We start from the raw sequence: 20,674 nt of genomic DNA on the forward strand, positions 1-20,674 counted from the left end.
ATTTGGCTCCTACTCCCTGGATACAGTAAAAGCAAGCTTCAAAGATGTTTCTGAAATACATGTTGTTCTTACAACCCTGTACAGAAATATTACAAACTATGTATAAGGGTTAATTAAGAATAAGGAAAAAATATGAGTACCTGAAAAACTGACCACTAAAAAGGGTGACAAGGCTAACACAACAAAAACCAAAGTGGTTTACAAGCCATGAGTTGTCACGCTGTCCAAACCCAGCAGCCTAACTTGTTAACTATGCCCAAGCCACTCTGGCTGACTTCAGAAAACTTGACAAGCCACTTGACAAACATGGCTGACAGTTCACCCTGAGATATTGCATTGTGCAAATCTAATCAATGGGAAACTGATCAATTTGAAGTAGATTTATAAACCACTTTGCACAGCCCATGTCTCATTCAGTATAAACATAATGGCCAAGTTCAGACAATATGCCTTATTTGTTTGTTTAAAACATTTCTATATTATGCCTACAGCCAGTTGTCTTTCTGGATGATTTATAAACATTTAAAATGTTACAAAATCCAGTGTCACAGTAAGATAAAAGCAAGAACAATTTCACAACCGTAGTCAATAAAAATGAAGTATAAAATAACGGTAAAGAACAGAATATAAAACCAATAACAATAAATAAATAAATAAATAAATAATCTATGGTGTCACAGTAAAACCTAAATTTTCAACAATTAAAACACTGAGAAAATTAAAAGAATTTGGCCTGGTATGGAAAGATGTAGAGTGTCAGTGCCAGGCACACCTCCCTGGGAAGTTGGTTTAATAACCCATGACAAAGTATAACTTGTCATGGGTTATTTAACCTACCGTGACCTACAATGTCTCCAAGAGCTGCACAGTTAATGTCATGCTGTATGATCCTACAAAGTGACATTATGCAAGGGATGTTTATCGCTTGCCCAATTTTCACAATACCACAACCCCTGAGTGCGGCTTGCACATTCCAAGTGGTGGCTGCACATGCCCCACATATACCACAGCCTCACTGTGGGTTAACTCATGATGTACTGTCAATGTTGTGCAAACAACCCTAATATTTAACCATGCTCAAAGCAGTCTCCCAGCTTCTCCACATGCAAACTGGAAAGGACTTTAAGCTAAAGTATGATCTTACAGTATGTTCTGGACGTAAGAATTAAATCAACAAACAGTGGTTAGCATTAACCATGATTAAGAATTATATCTGCACTAGTCCAATATCAAATTTTCATAATTAAAGGTTATTTGGATAAACAATGTCTCTATATTGTTTCTTCAAATTATGTTCAATAACGCATCTATATTCTTTAAACAATAAATTATCAATTCCAGGAATAAGAAATAGTTTAAAACATATGTAAAGAAATAAGATACCATTACTTACTTCATCTCTAATAACTTTCATGAAAGGGAAAATAACCCTTATGTTTGTAGCTATCCTTAGAAGGTGATAGCACTGATCTACAAATACTTGCTTTGATGGATTACACTTAAGCTGCAATTTACTCCAAATAAAGATCAGCTCCCTGTAAAGACATCAAATGGCTTATTAGTATACGATTTAAACAGAGTACCTTCGCAAGTATACATGATAGAAAGACTAATGCTTCTACAATGCATAAGGCAGTGTTATAAAACCAACCAGAAAAACCTCAGCATTGTAATCAATTCATACTGTACTGTTCTATAAAAAGTTTTGGAACAAATAAAACAGCATTCCTTGGTCAAAGAATTCCATACAACTGTCAGCAGAATTTGGGTACCCAAAAATAAATAAATGATCGATTTCACTTTTATGAGGTAAGTGAAAACAGCTTTCAATGGTTAGAAATAACCTTTTGCTTCCAAGGGTTTTGACATGACTGGGACAGCAATCTTAAGCACGCCTCCTTGGAATTGTCCCTGTAGTTCACTATGTGAGCGAGAAGTGTTTCAGTTGTCCATAATCTCTTGAAAACAAAGTCTACTAAATTTGAATAATGATTTGCTCTAAAACTTATTTTTATCCTTATAGCTTCAACCAATAATGTCTGGGAAGAAGTAATCATTTTTTTATAAAAGGTAAGTACACAATCATTTTATAGACCATACTTATTTGATTAGGTGACATTAACAGAATACAATGTAATTTCTAAAGTATGTTACCAAAAAGAATATTATGTAAAAAAGCTAGAGGTAGGTCTGAAAGGAATTAATCTTAGCCATCTGAAAGTATTCACTGCTTGATGGTGAGATTCTTGAGGCAGATACTCTAAAAATGAGTCTTAATAATGTCTATGTATTTTCCATATTCATTACTTGTTCTTCCAGACTAAGAAGGAAAGTATTCCATTACTATTTCTTTCAGATATTACTACAAGCAAGGACAATTTCCAGTCACCAGAGTACCAGTCATAGTTTCAGTACTTCAAACAGGCAGAAAAAAATGTTTCAAATAGTTGTGTAGTCTATCATTATTACTGGGTCAAACAGGCGTATCATCCTAGCCCCAGCTTCCTTTCCAATTCCCTTCTGGTTTCAAGATGAAAAATGGCTGGCTATGATCAAGATTAATTTTAAGGCAGCTTCAATTTGTTGGAAGTATTAACTTCCCATTCTTCCAACAATTTTCTGGAAGTGGCATGTTTATAGCAATTATGCTTATATAACAGACATTATATTGAGAATGAAAAAGCTGGAGACTGCCACTTGAGTATACATGAAATGGAAAATTTCAGTTGGTTTACTTAAATTATTCAGTAAAAGTTGTTTTATTATACCAAAATTGTTAATCTGATAAGCCTTAACATTACTGCAAGTCCCTAAAATCTTTTGCTTAAAAATTTACTTATCTGTATTATACAAAAATAAATAAATTCATAAATTAATAAAGGAATTCCAGGAAAAATATAAGCTGCCTCTCTTTTTTAAAAGTTTAAGAGCCACTATAACATTGGTTCTCTTTTATAACCAAACTCTAAATCAACTTTCCCCATCCTGGTGCCCTCTAAATACTTTAACACTGTCCATAATGGCTTGGACTAATGAGAGTTGAGTCCAAAAATCTGGAGGGCACCAGGCTGGAGAAGCTTGCTTTATATGCTGTACAGCTTTCCTGGAATATACATGTATTATTGCAGAAGTTTTAATATAATTAAATATAGTATCCCAGAAATATACTTTTCCACCCTAGAAAAGTTTTAAAAGCTGTATTTCCTTATTAAAAAGCTTCAGTTCCTGCTTCCAGAAGAATGTTGATTGTTGCTGCCAACCTGAAGCAACTATTTCCAAAAGAAAAAGTTATGTATTTTGAAGTCCCTGAAACTTCAGTATAGACGTATATCGCAGGCCCTTCTTCAACAGACAAGTGATCCAGAAAAGAAAAGTGAAATGCATCAGTTATTGACAAGAAGATAGAAAGACTGTCTGTTTATGACTACAGAAAATAATACTTCTACCAGTTCATTGTAGCAATATGAATCTGCAATTCAAAATCATTACTACTAAGTAATCAAGAAAGCATTTACCAGATGCAAAACATCTCTCCTTTTTTGAGTTGTGGAATGAGAAACGATTCACAAAGGTATAAAGCTAAGGCAATCTTCCCTTCCTTTGCAATGTTGCAGATGATTTCAATGCCATTCTTGCAATCAGTCCTCAGCAAGTGCTATACAATCAAAATAAGATCAATTTAAGCAAGTCTAGAAACAGAAAAACTAACTGGAATTTTCAGCTACTGTTATTTGGGCTATCACTGTTAAATGTAAAGGCCAAATTTATTTGTGGGAGAGGGAAGGACTGGGGAGGGGTGGGAAAGAATACTGAAATATATACAAGAAATAATTAAAAGGATAATTATAATTTTGTACACAATGTATATCTGAGCATGCAACTTGATTGATAGCTTGAAACTAGATCTCAGCAAAATGCACCCTTAATACACTTACCATTTATAACAAATACATATAATTTAATTATTTAGTTGTTTTAAATTAACTTTTTGTAGTTTTAACTTTGCTATTAAATGCTGTCTGTGTTACAGAAAAGTGTCTAATAAATTCAATAAATCCTCCTCACCTCTGCTTTTGCAGTTTCCCTTAACAGAAGAAAATCATCTTGACTAAAAGCTGCTTAAAATTTCCTCTTGGCAATTTCATCTTTCCACTTTCTATAAGCACCCTATGACCTCTTAAGGACTAATAATGGCATAGAGCAAATGCTATGCAACCAATTAGGGAGATCCATTTGGTCTTCAGAAATTATTGTGTATACAGCTACAATATTTAGTCCAAAAAAGTGTTTTAAAGGAAATGTAAATGTGACCATTTGTCTATTTATTTATTGTTGTGAGCCACCCCGAGGCTTCGGCGAATGGGGCGGCATAGAAGTTCGCTAAATAAATAAATAAATAAATAATATTTGGCTATAATGTGAATAAAAAGCCTTTCCTGTATCAGCACATGCTATGAATCTGCTAAGGAAAAAATATACTCTACCAGTCCTTTGTAGCAATACCTCTTGGAACAGCTGATCTTCCAGTGGTGACATATAAAGACACATGAAAAATGCTTGATGGAAGTAAAGGTCTTCGCTAATATCAGGATGATTCATGCAAGATTTGATAAGAGCCATTGCCTCTGGGATGCGTTCACAAGCAATAAGATATCTGGCACGCAATTCAAAGAACAGTGGATTTTCAGAGCTTAAATATTTGTTAACTGGTAAAACAAAAAGACAGATCATTAGATTACAAAAAATAAAATTACAAAGTAGATTAAATAAAAGTTCAGTTTCATAAAATAGCACATGAAGCGTTTCTGTTAAAGTTAAAAGAAATTAAACTAGGAATACAGCAAGCATATTTTTCCTCAGATAATAAATAGGGTCAGTCTAGAGAAAAAGGATTTTATAAAAACAACTGCTTCAGAAGACAGTATATAAATTGCTACAGGAACAGAAAGTAACATTCACTTCCATTGCCACAAGACTATCTTACAGAACCTTAACCTCAGTTAGATACCTTGAAAAGTCATTTCTTTAGATGGAAAGTTACTGAATAGTCTTCAGTTGTGTCTGCATTCCAAACCCCACAAAAAGCAAAGGCTTTGCATGGGAAAAGATCTGTAAATGTAATGGGGCAATGCATGTGAAGCTTTGAAACTTTTGCTCACTTCAGAAGCAATAGATGCAAACATTAAAAAAACACTAGATCATGACCATTATATTTACATCAGAAGTCACACAATACCTTCAACTTTGATTTCCACTGAGCTTTTTATAGTTTTGGTTGAACTGGTGCCTGGCAGTAACAATACTGAGGAGTCGGGTAAAACTCCCCTACATAAAATGGTAAATATCAATTCCATATTGCTTTCCCCAATCTAAAGCCAATAGCAAAGAACCTGCAAGCTGCAGAAAATCTTCAATAGGTATCACAATACAGGAAAATTCACTGAGATATTATTTGTAGTTATCGATGGAAAAAAAGAAATACCTAACTCCTGAGAAACTGGCTTTGCTTTAAGAACAGCTTGTAATACATGATCCTCCCAAGGTCCTCCATCTCTGATAATTCGAGTCACCAATTCCAAGTTAACATTTCTGTATCTGCTCAAGAGGTTCTGACAGTCCTAAAAAAGAAAATAAGTATTAAACCACTTAAAGCAGACACATACACATGGACATTTTCATAAACAAAAATTGTGTATTTTTCTAATTATACTTTTTATACATTAAATAATACGTTTACACAATTTGTTCTTATCTATTTTATGTCCTAAGTTCAATAATATTCTCATCATTTAGCATTTTAATAAATCAAAAAGTGAATGAGTATGCATGAAACACAATGCTTCTGTGAAGAAAATGCAGGTCAGAAGCACACTAAAAAAGAAAAAAAAAAGAAAAAAAAAACAACACTCTACCAATTAATATTTTATTTCTATCCTGTCCTTCTGCCAAACAGTGGCACTCAGCTAATGATCAGCTGAAGACCCATCATACAGCAACCAAAAAGATGCTGGCCAGACAGGAAATCTAGCTCTGCTTTCAGGCTTGCCTTTTCAATATTTCTTTACTGCTTTGTTCAAGAACCCCCTCACAGCAGCACATTATGAAACCACAGAGAACAATCCAACATCCTCTCACAGTGGTGGCATGCTAGAAGTGGCATGCTAGGAGGCAAGCCCAAGGGCAGCAGCGTTTGTACCAGGATTGTGCATTTCCACGAAAAAAAAATGGAATTAAGAAAAATACCGCAGCAAATTAGATTAATTTACACAGGAAATGTTTTTAATTTGCATTGGAAAAATGCTCTGATGTCCTAGACAACTTGTGGCCCTTCAGATGTTTTGGCCTACAACTCATTAGCCAGCATAGTCACTGGTGACAAAAGTTGATGAAAGCCTTAGGTCAAAACATCTGAAGAACCACAAGCTGTCCCACTCTGCCTTAATTTCATACTAAGTTAGTTTTCACTTTCTTAGGTCAGATTTACAGTCATGGTAGAAGCAGCCGGCATCGTTCCTTCTGCATTATCTGCAAGCAGGAGGAGGGTGCTCAAGCTCAGGAGACCCAGCTAAAAAGATGCAGCAATTTTCTGACCTTGCTGAGTATTGGAAAAATCCTATAACTGTCCAAATGTTGACAGCAAGCCACAGGATTGTGTTGGTAAAGTGATTCAAATGTTACAGTATGTAGAAATTTTAATGAAATTCTTGTTGAAGTTCCAAGTCAATGATATATTAAATTTAACACTATTTAAATTTAAGAAAAAGCAAAGGTACTGAAAACCATTGACACACTAATTAATTTTAGCAAGCCAAAGAACTGCACAATATGGTGGCAACCAATCATCTATTTCAGTAGAGTTCACCTCTCTTCCACTAAGATCAATGGGACACCTTCAGTTTCACTGCCACTACTTATTAGTTCCATTTCACACCCATGCACTTCAATGACATATATGAATTCTTTCACATACTTGCTAGGGATAATCACCTGAAAAACATTATTTACAATTTTGAAACTGTCAAGCTTGCCTAATATTGTATTTGCAATTGACATGCAATCGCTACTAATAAACTTATGGAACAGAAAATTTTCTACACAAAAATAAAGCACTAGGAAATTCTCAGCAGTGAAGAAAGGAAATCCAGGAAATTCAAAAAGTTGTGAGACTCTCAGGCTCTTTTTCTAACCAATCAATACTACCAGTATCTTCTCATTTAGGCCTGGAAAATTGTGAAATGGGAATGTGGGAAAAAGTGATGGAAGCAGGATTAAGAAAGAATGGGACAAATTCACAAACATCATCATCATCACAGCAACAAAGCGGGGGGCGGGGGAGAAGGCTGTCCCTGTCTTAAAGAAGTTTAGTATTAAAAGCTAATCATACTGTTTATATAAATCCTAGAATACAGGTTTTACAAATACTACAGATAGTTTAAACTTTCAATAAACAACAGTCTAACTCAGGGGGTCCTCAAACTTTTTAAACAGGGTGCCAGTTCACTGTCCCTCGGACTGTTGAGGGGCTGGACTATAGTTAGAAAAAAATATGAACGAATTCCTATGCACACTGCACATATCTTATTGGTAGTGCCAAAAAAACCCCAGGAAAAACAATGCAATATTTAAAATGAAGAACAATTTTAATCAACATAAACTTACTGGTATTTCAATGGGAAGTATAGGCCTGCTTTTGGCTAATGAGATGGGCAATGACCGGTTCCATATTCGCTCCTCTCTTCTGTATTCAGAACTAACGCATGCGTGCAGCAGGGGAAAGAGCTGGCGTGTACGCAAATCATGCTGGCAAGACCAGCACAGCAGCAGGAGCTACCCAGAGCTAGCGGAGAGAGCCGGCGCATGTGCAGTTGAAGGGAGCTGTCTCAATTTGGCGCGTGCACCGGCTCTCTGCTAGTCTTCAAAACTGAAAAAGTTTCAGAGTACACCTGCACCGGTTCAGAGCTTTCAGACTCATTCGGAGATCATTTTCTCTGAATGCATCTGAAAGCTCTGAGGCGGGCCGGGTAAATGACATTCGTGGGCTGTATCTGGCCCACAGGCCGTAGTTTGAGGACCCCTGGTCTAACTATTGCTTATGACACAAGTGCCACATCCAAGAATAGCAGTGTAATAATTGCTACTTCCCAAATATATGTATAACAAATTACCTGGATTGAACCCAGAATATCTTTTAAAGGATCTTCATAGAATTCATCCTTTCCAAAGAACAACAGTAATTCAAAAAAACTCCTAAAAAAACAACAAAGCAGGCAGGAATAAAAAAAATCAAGCAAATCATTAAAGCATATTGAGTCACAAATTTTAAGTATTGTAAGTGAAGCAGTAATGTGGCTTAGGTTCCTGTGGGCTTTCTATCAAACAAGTAAGTTTAATTTTATCAGATCACAAGAAGTCGGTGCAGATACTAAAGCACAGACTCCTTACTAAAGCAGTAAAAAGGTGGGCTGCTGCATTCTGCACCAGCTGAAGTTTCTTGACTTCAAATATACCTTCACAGTGGTATCTAACCTTATGTACACAAAATATAAAGGTCCCACTAGATGGAGTTATTGAAATGCATTCCTGGCCCACACTGTAACATACAGTGTTAAGTGAAGTGATTAATTCCTAAACCTAAAACTTAAGTGACAAGGTCAGACTACATTAATAATTGCAAAGCTGCTAAATAGTAAATTGTTAGTGTTCTTGTCTAAGAACACAAGACCCTTATGTTGGCAAGACCCTCACCCCTTGCCAAGCACAGGGGCCGTCATCAGCATTAATTCAAACACATCAACATCATAAACACTAAATGAACAAACCACATGATTGCACAATTTGGTTCAGATATGAGAGAGAGTAAGCGGAAGAGGGAGAAGATGGGGAGGGAGAGAATGTCCAGTTTCACCCAACTCCAAATCCCAGGATAATCTAGTCCAGTGATGTAGAATTTCTTTTGCCCCAAGAGCCAAATTTCATTTAGAAAAGCTTTCAGGTATCATATTGCAGTGGTGGGTAGACTGAAGGCAAGAAGGGCACAGCCAAAATGCCAGCATATTTTAACATAGCACTTACTGTCAGTAAATAAGCCTTAGCAGAGGTATTTGAACCATTTAGGATTTGCTGAAAATGGTAAAATGTCAAGAAAACTCCGGATGATTGGTGGTAGGAAGAAAGTGAGTAGGGCTGGGGAAGGAAGTATAGCCATATGGGGAATGTGGAGTTTCAGACTGGATTTAGCCCCCAAGCCTGATGTTCTACATCCATAATTTAAAACTATGATGGGTGAGAGAGAATGGGATGGAAGGAACCCTCATAGAACAGGTTTCCATAGAGATAAAATGTATGACTGTTCTTTGTGGTTTTCATGTCAGAAATGCAAGTAACATCTTGAGGTTCACAGACCACATCAGGCCACCAAGAGCACCTCAAGCTAAACTACATGTTATTTTACTGTTCATTAATTTAAGGCAAAATTAGTCAGCAAAAGCCATAAAACAATCGTAGGGTCTTCAGACTTGGATACGAAGAAAGCCGCAAAACGGTGTGCTTGAAAATTTAAGCCTACTATTATCTCCAGGAGTCTACAATTATTAGTTTTAGATAAGCCAAAAACTTGAAGCCATCCCGAGGCGTTAAGTGATGGGACGGCATATAAAAACTCCAAACAAACAAACAAACAAACAAACAAAAGCTAACAGCCTCTAGAGCCCCCTCCCCCTTTCTGAGCAAGTTCTCCATCTATAGCCTTTTCTGATGCTGATACTTGTTGAAGATCTATAGCAGGGGTCTCAAACTCGCAGCCCGCGGGCCAATTGCCGGGATGGGCAGGGCATGGGGGAGGGGCCCTGTGGCCTTCAAAGCGCTGGCGGCGCCCAGGCCAGCCGTGGGATGAGCGGCCCACCACCACCCAGACTCTACTTCCAGCGGCCCCCAGGTAAGTTGAGTTTGAGACCCCTGATCTATAGGGTGCTTTCCAGCTAGGGTATCCATTTCCTCTGCTCCTCAGAAAGGAAGGCTGAGGACTGGCACTTTGGTCCTGTACAACTGAAGCTCTTTAGACTTCTTGGCTATGTAGCTGCCCAACAATTCTAAGATTCCCCCTGCCCCCAGTGTGGGAACAGTGGAGTGATAGGGATCATTGCACAACCACCAAAATAATCCTTCCTCACCTCTGTAATTTCTAAGTGCTGAGGAAAGCTGGCTTGTCAGAATGGTGCCACCCTCACGCTACATCAACATTTGACCAACTGCAGATAAGAAGCTTTCAGTTTGCCCTGCTTAAGGAAGACCCTCATAATCCCAGTCACCAACTAAACAAACTAGCCCCTCATTTCAGTGTCAAAAAAGAGAATGCCACCAGTCTCTCTCTAATTCTAAGTACATATTCTACACTAACCAAGGAAACCAATATGTATCCAAGGCACACAAAATTGAGCTTCTCATATTTCAAAACCATGTCAGTACTAAAACTTGTAGCTCACAAATCAAACTGAACACTACTATAGTCTGTAAAGGAAAAAGGGTTGGGATGGATTAGGTATTCAAAATAACGAATATTTAAATATGAAGATACTTCTGTTGTCTTAATGACAGTGTCCTAGGTTTGTTCAAGTACCTAAGCATGTTTTCTAATTTAAAATATTAATTTAATGTACCCCATGAAAAATATTTATCCATATGCCATCTAGAATTAGCTTTTCTAGGAAATGTTCAGCCCTGTTTCCAGACTTGTCTGCATCCATCAAAAACAGATAGAACACAAGATATTTCATCTATCTATGGACATCCAAATGTTATATGAACAAGTATATGGACTGTTTGCTGTATCAAATAAACTTTTACATGCTTGATGGTATAAAGTCCTTATTAATTTACAAAATTCAGAAAAGTGTAAAATTGCCCTTGAAGATCAAATTCTGAAGTGATTGTAAGTCATCCAGCAAGCTGACATAGATATCTTAGCAAAGAGAAAAGCAAAGATATACTTACAAGGCTAGGCTACTCAGCACATACTGTACATGCTCACATTCAGCTGGGAATGATACACATGCAGATGTGAAACAACAGAGTGCTGTCTGAAGTACTTGAAGCTGTGGCAGAGGAACCTGCCATCTTCCAGCATAGTCTTCAACAACCTATGGGGACAGGGGAAAAAGCATTCAAATTAAATTTGGTGAGAAGTAATATACAAGCAGGAACAGAGATATCCCCACAAATTGTACAGCCATGATAACCATCTGTGTATTAATGATGCTCAGATGAGCAGTCTGCTGCCATGGACAATAAAATCACCATGACAGCTTGCCACCATCCTAGCCAAAATAGGCACAATGGCAATGAGAATTAGATGTAGACTAGTCCATGGTTTGATGACCACCAATATTACACAGTCACCTTATTAATTCTACTGGTGCTCTGCAGCAAGCAAATTCTGGTGGCTTGCCTTTCCGGTCTTTTATGAAATTTCAATGGCAAGCTGTGGTAAACTGCAATTAATATTAAAATGGTATTGTTATTACTATATTGCATTTACATCCTGCCTTTTCCTCTTGCTAGGATCCCAGGGCAGCTTGCATAGTTCCATTTCTGTTTTTCTTTTTCCTTAGATGTGTACAATAGACAGCACTTCATCTCATCTTACTCACAACTTTCTTCAAGAGCTAACATGTAATATATAGAAAGTAAGAAGAAATAAAAGGCAGCCAAATAATGAAGAAGGGGTATAGAGCAAAAGTAAGAGGAGAGAATGAGTGGGGACATCAACCTGGCCCAGCCATCTCTCAGTGAAGAAACTGTTCCAGGGAGTGTACTTTTCCATGCATATCAGAACACTCTGCTTTAAACTGCTTCTTGCCCCAGGGCTGCTTGAGTAAGTGAAAATAACCTTCTGCCCCATTCATTCAGCCAAATTACCATCAATTCAAGCAACTTCATCACCAATAGAAAATCAACCTTGCCTGAAGTGCCATATTAAAGCTCACCACCTTGTACTGGCTATACAAAACAGACCTCCCCACTCTTCTTTTTCTCTCTACTTCCCTTTCCTTGTGTGTCTTATATTTTCAGCTTGTAATCCTGCTGCTTTTCGACTGATACAAATAGTATTTGGAAACAGTTGTCTAAAAAGCAGGAAAAAATACAGAAGAAATAATAATTAATGCAAGTACATGAGCTGCAGTACGTGTGTTTAAAATCTGTCTATGGATGTCTATGCTGATCAGAACTATTATTAACAAAACCCTTCTTAACTGTGAATTTAAATAAACAAAACTTCAATGCACCTGTTTGCCTATAGTCATCAGGACTAATAGTCATTGATAGCTTTATTCTCCATGAAATAGCCACATCTCCTTTTAAAACCATCCAAATTAGTGGTCATTACTACATGTTGTAAAAGAGAATTCCACCGTGTAACTAAGCAATGTCTGAAGCACTTCCTTTTATCTGTCCTGAATCCCCCACCAATGAGTTTCACAGAACAATTCCACATTTTAGTATTATAAGCAAGAAAAATCTCTCCCTATCCACCTTTTCCAAACCACACATAATTCTGTACACTGTCTCCCTTTACATAGATTTTATCTAAACAGCCTCAGCTGTTGTAAGCTTTATTCATAGGAGAGTTGATACAGTCCCTTGATCATTTTAATTGCACTTTTCTGCTATTTTCCAAAATCTACAATGTCTTTTTTTAAGTTTGGTGGTCATCCCAAGTGATACTAAACCACAGATTTGAATGAAGTGAGTATGATCTTGGTAGTTTTATTTTTCAATTCTTATCCTAATTATGTCTATCATGGGAGTTCCCTTTTTCACAGCATCTACGCACAAAGTCAACATTTTCATTGAGATATTCACTGCAAGTTCCCTTTTTGGCTAGTCACTCCTAGCTCAGATCCCACAAGCTTATACTTAAAATTGGGATTTTTCTTGCCCCAGTGTAAAGTACTTTATGCTTGCTTACAATGAAGCACATTTGCCATTTTGATGCCCAGACGTCTTTGTAGCTCTTTGAAATCCCCTAAATAGTTTGGTATTGTCAGCAAACTTGGCCACATCACCGATCGTTCCTAATTCCAGTGCATTTATAAATAAGTCGAAAAGCAATAGTTTCAATATGAATTCTTGTAGAATACCACTGTATACATTCCTCCATTGGGAGAATTTACCATTTCTACCTTGTGACCAGAGCTCTCTTCAAGAAAATTGGAGAAAGGAAGGGAACATTTGATGCAAAGATGGGCATAATAAAGGACCAAAATGACAGGGACCTAACAGAGGCAGATGAGATTAAGAAGAGGTGGCAAGATTACACAGAAGAACTATACAAGAAAGAGTTAACGTCCCTGATAACCACGATGGGGTAGTCACTGACCTCGAGCCAGACATCCTGGAATGTGAAGTCAAATGGGCCTTAGGAAGTCTGAGCAACAACAAAGCTAGCGGAGATGACAGTATTCCAGTTGAGCTATTCAAAATCTTAAAAGACGATGCAGTAAAGGTGCTACATTCAATATGCCAGCAAATTTAGAAAACTCAACAGTGGCCACAGGATTGGAAAAGGTCAGTTTACATTCCAATCCCAAAGAAGGGGAAAGCCAAAGAATGTTCAAACTACTCCACCACTGCACTCATTCCACATGCTACTAAGGTTATGCTCAAAATCCTACAAGCTAGGCTCCAGCAGTATGTGGACCGAGAACTACCAGAAGTACAGTCAGGATTTCGAAGAGGCAGAGGAACTAGAGATCAAATTGCCAACATACGCTGGATAATGGAGAAGGCAGAAAAACATCTACTTCTGCTTCACTGACTATGCTAAAGCTTTTGATTGTGAGGAACACAACAAATTGTGGCAAGTTCTTAAAGAGATGGGAATACCAGACCATCTTATTTGTCTCTTGAGAAACCTATATACTGGTCAAGAAGCAAGAGAACTGGACACAGAACCACCAATTGGTTCAAAATTGAGAAAGGAGTTCGGCAAGGCTGTATACTGTCACCCAGCCTATTTAACTTATATGCAGAGCACATCATGAGAAAGGCGGGGCAGATGAATCACCAGTTGGAATTAAGATTGCTGGGAGAAATATCAACAACCTCAGATAGGCAGATGATACCATTCTAATGGCAGAAAGTGAAGAGGAACTAAAGAGCCTATTGCTGTGGGTGAAGAAGGAGAGCACAAAAGTTGGTTTGAAACTAAACATTAAGAAAACCAAGATCATGGCATCTGGTCCTATTGGCATCCTGGCAAATAGATGGGGAAAAATAGAGGTAGTGACAGATTTTATTTTCCTGGACTCCCAGATCAGATGGGGACTGCAGCCAAGAAATTAAAAGACGCTTGCTCCTGGAGAGGAGAGCTGTGGTAAATCTAGACAGCATACTAAAAAGCAGAGACATCACCCTGCCAACAAAAGTGCGTATAGTCCAGGCTATGGTTTTCCCAGTTGCAATGTATGGCTCTGAAAGTTGGACCATAAGGAAGGCTGAGTGCCAAAGAATTGCAGCCTTTGAACTTGGTGCTGGAGAAGACTCCTGTGAGTCCACTGGACTGCAAGGCGATCAAACCAGTCAGTCCTAGAGGAGATCAACCCTGACTGCTCCTTAGAAGGCCAGGTACTGAAGATGAAACTCAAGTACTTTGGCCACCTAATGAGAAGGAAGGACTCACAGGAGAAGAGCCTAATGCTGGGAACAATACATGGCAAAAGAAGAAGGGGATGGCAGAGAATGAGGTGGCTAGATGGAGTCACTGAAGCAGTCGGCATGAGCTTAAGTGGACTCTGGGGGATGGTGGAGGACAGGAAGGCCTGGAGGAATGTTGTCCATGGGGTCGTGATGGGTCGGACACGACTTACAACAACAACAACACCTTGTGCTTTCCATTATCTAACAAGATACTGATCCATAAAAGGACCATTTCTCATATTTCATGGCTGCTGAGTTTACTCAGTAATCTTTAATGATGTCTTTTGTAAAAGGCATTTGGGAATTCCCAGTTTGCAACAACTAACAGATTACCCCTGTCTGCAAGTTATCCACGATCTCAAAGAACTCCAAAAGTTTAGAGAGTCATGACTTACCTTTGTGAAAGCTAAGCTAATTCTTTTGGGTTTTTGGCCAAGTCTCTCCTTTTATAAGCTTAATAATTTTATTTTTAATTTACCCAGAAATTTACCAATTTACCCAGAAAAGATACTAAGTTACCTGTCTTATTTCCCAGATCTGGATCCCTTTTTAACATTTGGCTGCTCCCCAATCCTCTGGTAAAGACGCTGATCTTAGGGATATATTAAATATTTGGTTAAGAAGGTCAGTAATTTCATATTTGAGTTCTTTAAGAACTCTAGGATGGATACTATCTGGGTTGAGTGATTTGTCAATCACTATTTGACTTTCAATTCATCAATAGGTTAAGAGCTTCATCTTTTTTTTTTTTTTTACCATTTTTCTCAGTTCTCCAGATTCCCTTCATGAAAACCTAAATACTGGTATCTGTTGTATATCTTCTACAATGCAGATGCATGTAAAGAATTCATTCAGCTTCTCTGAAATCTCCATATGCTACTTTATTTATCTTATATTCCACATTAGTAGTCCAAAGGACTAAGCAGATTACAGCAAAACTAGACAAAAAATAGAATAGCAACTTTAAGTAGCAACAACAAAACACAAGGTAAAAATGCATAGCATGCAATAACAATACACAATAAAATTCCTGATCTACAACTGAAGGTTAGGTGTGAATACTTTAAAAATTATGTTAAAACTATGAAACAGAATAAAACCATGTACTATTAAATCAAACTGTATAAAATCAATTATTAAAATGCCTGAAGAATAAAGTTGTTTTTGCCTGATGCAAAACGAGTAGAGTGAAGGCACCAGGCAAACTGTTTTCAGGAGGCCATTCCCTAGATGGGGTGAAACCACTTAGAAGGCCCCTCTTCTACTTGCCATCCTCCTTACCTCCTTGGAGAATGGCTCTTTCAGAAGCACCTCCTCACCTGATCCTAGTGGCCTGGTAAGCATATATGGGAGCAGGCAGTCCTTTGGATATCCTGGTCCCAAGCTGTTTAGGGCTTTATATGTTAAAACAAGCACCTTATAGTGGGCCCGGAGCTCAACTAGTAAACAGTGAAGATGATACAATATCAGAGTGATATGGGCACATGGACTTGCTCTCACCTGCAATCATGCTGCTCTATTCTGTACCAACTGAAGTTTCTGGGTCATCTTCAATAGCAGTTCCATGTAAAGCACATTACACAGTCCAATCTAGAGGTTACCAGAGCATGTGTGACTGTGGCTAGGCTGTGCCTTTCTAGGTAGAGCTGCAGTTGGTAAATTAATCATAGCTGAAAGAACGTGCTCCTGATCACGAGTCAACCTGAGCTCAAGTGCTAGTTTTGGGTACAGTACCCCCAAGCTACAAACCCTGTCCTTCAGGGGAAGTGTGACCCCATCCAGGACAGCTTGAAGGGCCACTCTCTGGGAAGACAGACCATCTACCAGCAGCATCTCCATCTTCTCTGTATTGAGCCTCAATTTATTAGCCCTCATCCAGTCCATTACCAAACTTAGACAATGATTCAGGACAGAAATCACCTCACCTAGGTTGGATGAAAATGATGACACCTCAGCACCCACCTCTGAAAGTCTCCTCCTGTCCCTCTCCTGGCAAACATCATCCCAACCAATGCAATGTTCATCTCAAACCCCAGTCTAAAGCCTGACTGAAATGGATCTAGATAATATGTTTCATCCAAGAGTAACTAGAGCTGCTCAGCCACCACCCACTCACGTACCTTGCCCAAAAATGCAACGGGTCTGTAGTTGGCAATGGCCCAAAGTCCAGGTCTGGGGTTTTTAGGAGTGTCCTATCACAGCCTCTTTCAAAGATGCTGGTAGCACTTCCTCTCTCAATGAGGTGTTGTCAGCCTCCTGAACCCAGGTGTGAACCACTTCACTAGATTTCTTGATGAGCCAGGATAGACAAGAGTAAACAAGTGGTGACAAGAACCAAATACCACATCATCATCAGGTTGCAATAATTGACACTCATCCATCAAAGTTGGATAAGGTGGTACTCTGGACACCTCTCTCAATGAGACTAGCTCAACCGTCAAGTCTAAATTGTGACGTATCCAAGCGACTTTGTCTTCAAAGTAATAAGCAAATTCATCACAGCAACCCACAGAGGGCTCTACAGTCTCACCTGATGTTCCAGTATGTAGGAAAACCACTTGGCAATGTTCTGACAGACAATGCTGTCAAATCACAATAGAAGTGGCAGGAAAATTAACATTTTGCCACTTTTATTGCCATGGAATAGAGCTCATTATAGAGCCTAAACTGTGTTTGGTCAGATTTATCTCAAAATCTCCTTCACCTATGCTCTAGTCATCTCCCAACTCACTTCACTGCCCTGAACTCATTGTATACTGTGGAGATGATTGGGTTCTGCAAGAATGGAGAGGATGCTTATGAGTGATCATGTCAACCACCCAAATCATCTTCACATTCCACATTCTTGGGCTTCTACAGGCGCGCCAATCCTGTAAGCCAGATATTCCTCCAGAGACCTCTGTAAATCCTCTGGATCTTCAGTCTCTGGGGGCAGACCATCTTAATATGTTCCCCTCTCTTGCAGAGGGGAAATGCTGTCAACAGTTTAAACCTCACCAGAAAGTAGTCAGACCATGACAATGGGGTTAATGATAATTCCTCCACATCTGAACTATCATCTTCTGGATCTGACAAGAAGGTCCAAACGTCCAAGATCTGACAGATACAAAGTGTGCCCCATTTTGTGTGTTGGGCTGATGACATGTTGAGACAGTCCCATGATTATCATGGTTCCCATAACATCCTGAGCTACTCTAGGCAAAGCAACATCTTGGGGGTCCCTCAATACCAGGTCCAAGACAACCTCTGTCAGCTCAAGCAGGACAGCTGGAAATCAAGGTGGGTGGTACAGCTGCAGAATCCATAATCTGTCTTAAATGTCAGGTCTAAACACTCAAACCTGGCTCCTGACTGGACTGGAAGTTTGGTGACGGAAAGCATATTTTTATAGACTATGGCCACCTCCTCCCTGGCCCTCCAGGCAATGCTGGTACTGAAGCAGGTACCCAAGCAGGCACAGCTGGAAAAGGGTAATCCCTCCAAACCACATCTTGATGATACATACCAGGTCAGCCCTCTCATCAACAATCATTTCATAGATGAGGGAGGTTTTATTTTAGACCAACCTGGCATTTAACGCAGCACCAACAGGCCAGAAGGCTGACTAATATGGTTACCAGAAACCATTTGGCTGGCGGGGGGACCCGAAGAGAGGACAAGTATAAGATACCTGTCTACTCTTGTCCTACACAGACATGTTCCTCCCCTACCACATCTCCCCCTACTCTTAATCACCCTTATAGCTGCACCCCTGGGCACCCCCTTCATCTCCAGACAACTAAAAACGCACTTACTTTAACCTTCATCAGTACACTTTTAACATCACTGTCACCCAACTGCCCAATAACTTTGCTAGTTGGTTGCCTGCTTCTAATATATTTAAGAAATATTTAAGAAATTATTTGTTGTTGGCCTTCATGTTGTTAGCGATATGCTCCTCAAAATGGTGTTGTTTGGAACTCATATGCATTTCTTTGTGCAATTTTATTTATTTATTTATTTATTTATTATTTATTAAAACACCTTTATGCCGCCCCATTCGCCGAAGCCTCGGGGCGGCTCACAATAATTATAATATAAATTAAAAATATAAATATTAAATTAAAATACCACAATACAGTATAAAATAAGCCGCCCTGGCCAGATAAAACCAATCATGTTAACAGTTAAAATGCCTCTTGAATAAAAAGGTCTTCGCCTGGCGCCGAAAAACAAATAACGACGGCGCCAGGCGGACCTCTCTGAATTTTGAGCTTCATTTTATTTTCCCCATACGAGAAAGACCTCCATTTTCTGAAGGAAGTCTTCTTTTCTAATAGCATCCTTTACCCTGGTTATTAACAAAGCGAATGAATCTAGGAGATACTTGATAATATGACTAACATATTATCTCCTCTTTCTGATCCCTTACCTAACCCCTATCCTCCCTCTCTCTTCCCCCCACCTGAACTCAGTACCTTTCCACTGACCCTCAGATAATATTTTGGATCTGCAAATAGGTGTACACTGGGGGATGAACAGTTCAGTTTGTCCCCCTTAGATGATTCTGTGTATTTGCCTTGCCCAGGCAATGAACTGTCATTCAGAGTTTTGCCAAAGCAAATTGTATAGGGCCCTAGGACTTCACTTACCAGCCTTGCTAACCTTGTAGTCAGGTGACAATTGAGGAAGGGTCAGATCATAGCAACAGAACATCTGCTTTACATACAAAAGATCCCAAGTTCAATCCTTGGCATTTCCAAGTAAGGCTTGAGAAAGATGCCTGCCTGAAACCCCAGAGAATGTCAATGTAAGTAATACTGCGTTAGAATGACCAGTTCTAAGTATAAGACATCTTCTAATGTTCTGGAAGAGCCTCTCCACTGGAAACTACTATAGATAAACAAGTACATCCAATATATTAGATTTCAGCTGCCTGAATGTGCATCCCATGTACTCCTCTAAAAAAATAAAACTTTTTACATGCACCTAATTTCTGTGCTAGTGCATACTCATATTGTTTAATTAAAAATAGGACTGCCTTGTAAAAGTAGTACCTGCTGCAGGGGCTAAAGTGTTGTCATCTGTTGGTCAAGAATCAGATGAAGAGAAACCTGTGGATTTATGAGCCTATTGCCTAGAGAAAACATGACAATTACCACTGAGCAGGGCCAGTGCTAGTATAATAATAGCAAAGAAGCCCAAATCCAGTTATTTTTGGCTTTTTGAGCACTATTAATTTCCATAAAATTAATGCTGTGGCTTGAGCATCACATAAGAGCACAGAGAATAAGTTATATCCGGATTCCATTTGCATCAGAAGAATTTCCCCCCTGGATAGCTCTGTTGAGACTAATTAGGAAAAAAACCTATATATAGTAGATAGGCATTTCCCCCCCAGAAACATCAATTTTTCAGTAATCTATTGCCATTTTTGACACCACCATACTGCCCACAGGAGTTGTGACCAAGAGAAAACAGCTGAATTACACAACTCCTACCCCAACAGTATCAGCCTCGGGAGGAGAGATGGAAAAGAAGCAGTTTTGAGATGGCAGATATTAAAATATCAGGTATGAATTAGCTGACCTCAGATATATGCAACTCTGAACAACTTGGCATTTCTTTTAGTATATATCATCATCTAAGGACAACTTCACCCCTGCCCCCCGCTGCCCCATCAGCTAGTTCAGGCAGCCTTACAAAATTACATATTTTGGTTTCTCCAGCACCATGCCTTGAAACAGTCCTTACAGAGCAAGTGTTTAACAGACCACAAAGAACTAAAGCCTGTACTGTGACAATTTAACCTAGGATACTGAAGAAGTTGGGTCTCAGGTTCCCAGCATACACTCTTTGCAAATGTATCAACTGAAAGTTACCCTCCTGTATTTTGGTGCTAGTAGAAAATATCATCCAATTACACTATATATGATAAAATAGGAAATTGGTTTTCATATATGATCAGATATATGATGATATAAACTGAAGTGTCACAAGG

At 38.7% G+C, this 20,674-nt stretch overlaps 1 protein-coding gene across 2 annotated transcripts in view; it reads right to left on the minus strand.

Annotated features, from left to right (window-relative positions):
- The window catches only part of ZNF654 (zinc finger protein 654), a 34,059-nt gene that overhangs the window by 10,075 nt on the left and 3,310 nt on the right, over positions 1-20,674 (minus strand). For both annotated transcript variants that reach the window (XR_006415827.1, XM_044441494.1), the window contains exons 2-7: positions 10,990-11,135; positions 8,166-8,247; positions 5,483-5,618; positions 4,504-4,706; positions 3,516-3,655; positions 1,394-1,535 (exon numbers count right to left, since the gene is read on the minus strand). Coding sequence is in view for 1 of the 2 variants with exons in the window: in XM_044441494.1 (XP_044297429.1) it covers positions 1,394-1,535; positions 3,516-3,655; positions 4,504-4,706; positions 5,483-5,618; positions 8,166-8,247; positions 10,990-11,135 (849 nt within the window). In the remaining variant the exon portion in view is untranslated. The remainder of the gene's footprint in view (positions 1-1,393; positions 1,536-3,515; positions 3,656-4,503; positions 4,707-5,482; positions 5,619-8,165; positions 8,248-10,989; positions 11,136-20,674) is intronic.

This window comes from Varanus komodoensis, unplaced genomic scaffold (assembly GCF_004798865.1).
Source record: "Varanus komodoensis strain SLA01 unplaced genomic scaffold, ASM479886v1 scaffold4, whole genome shotgun sequence".
Lineage (NCBI taxonomy): Eukaryota > Metazoa > Chordata > Lepidosauria > Squamata > Varanidae > Varanus > Varanus komodoensis.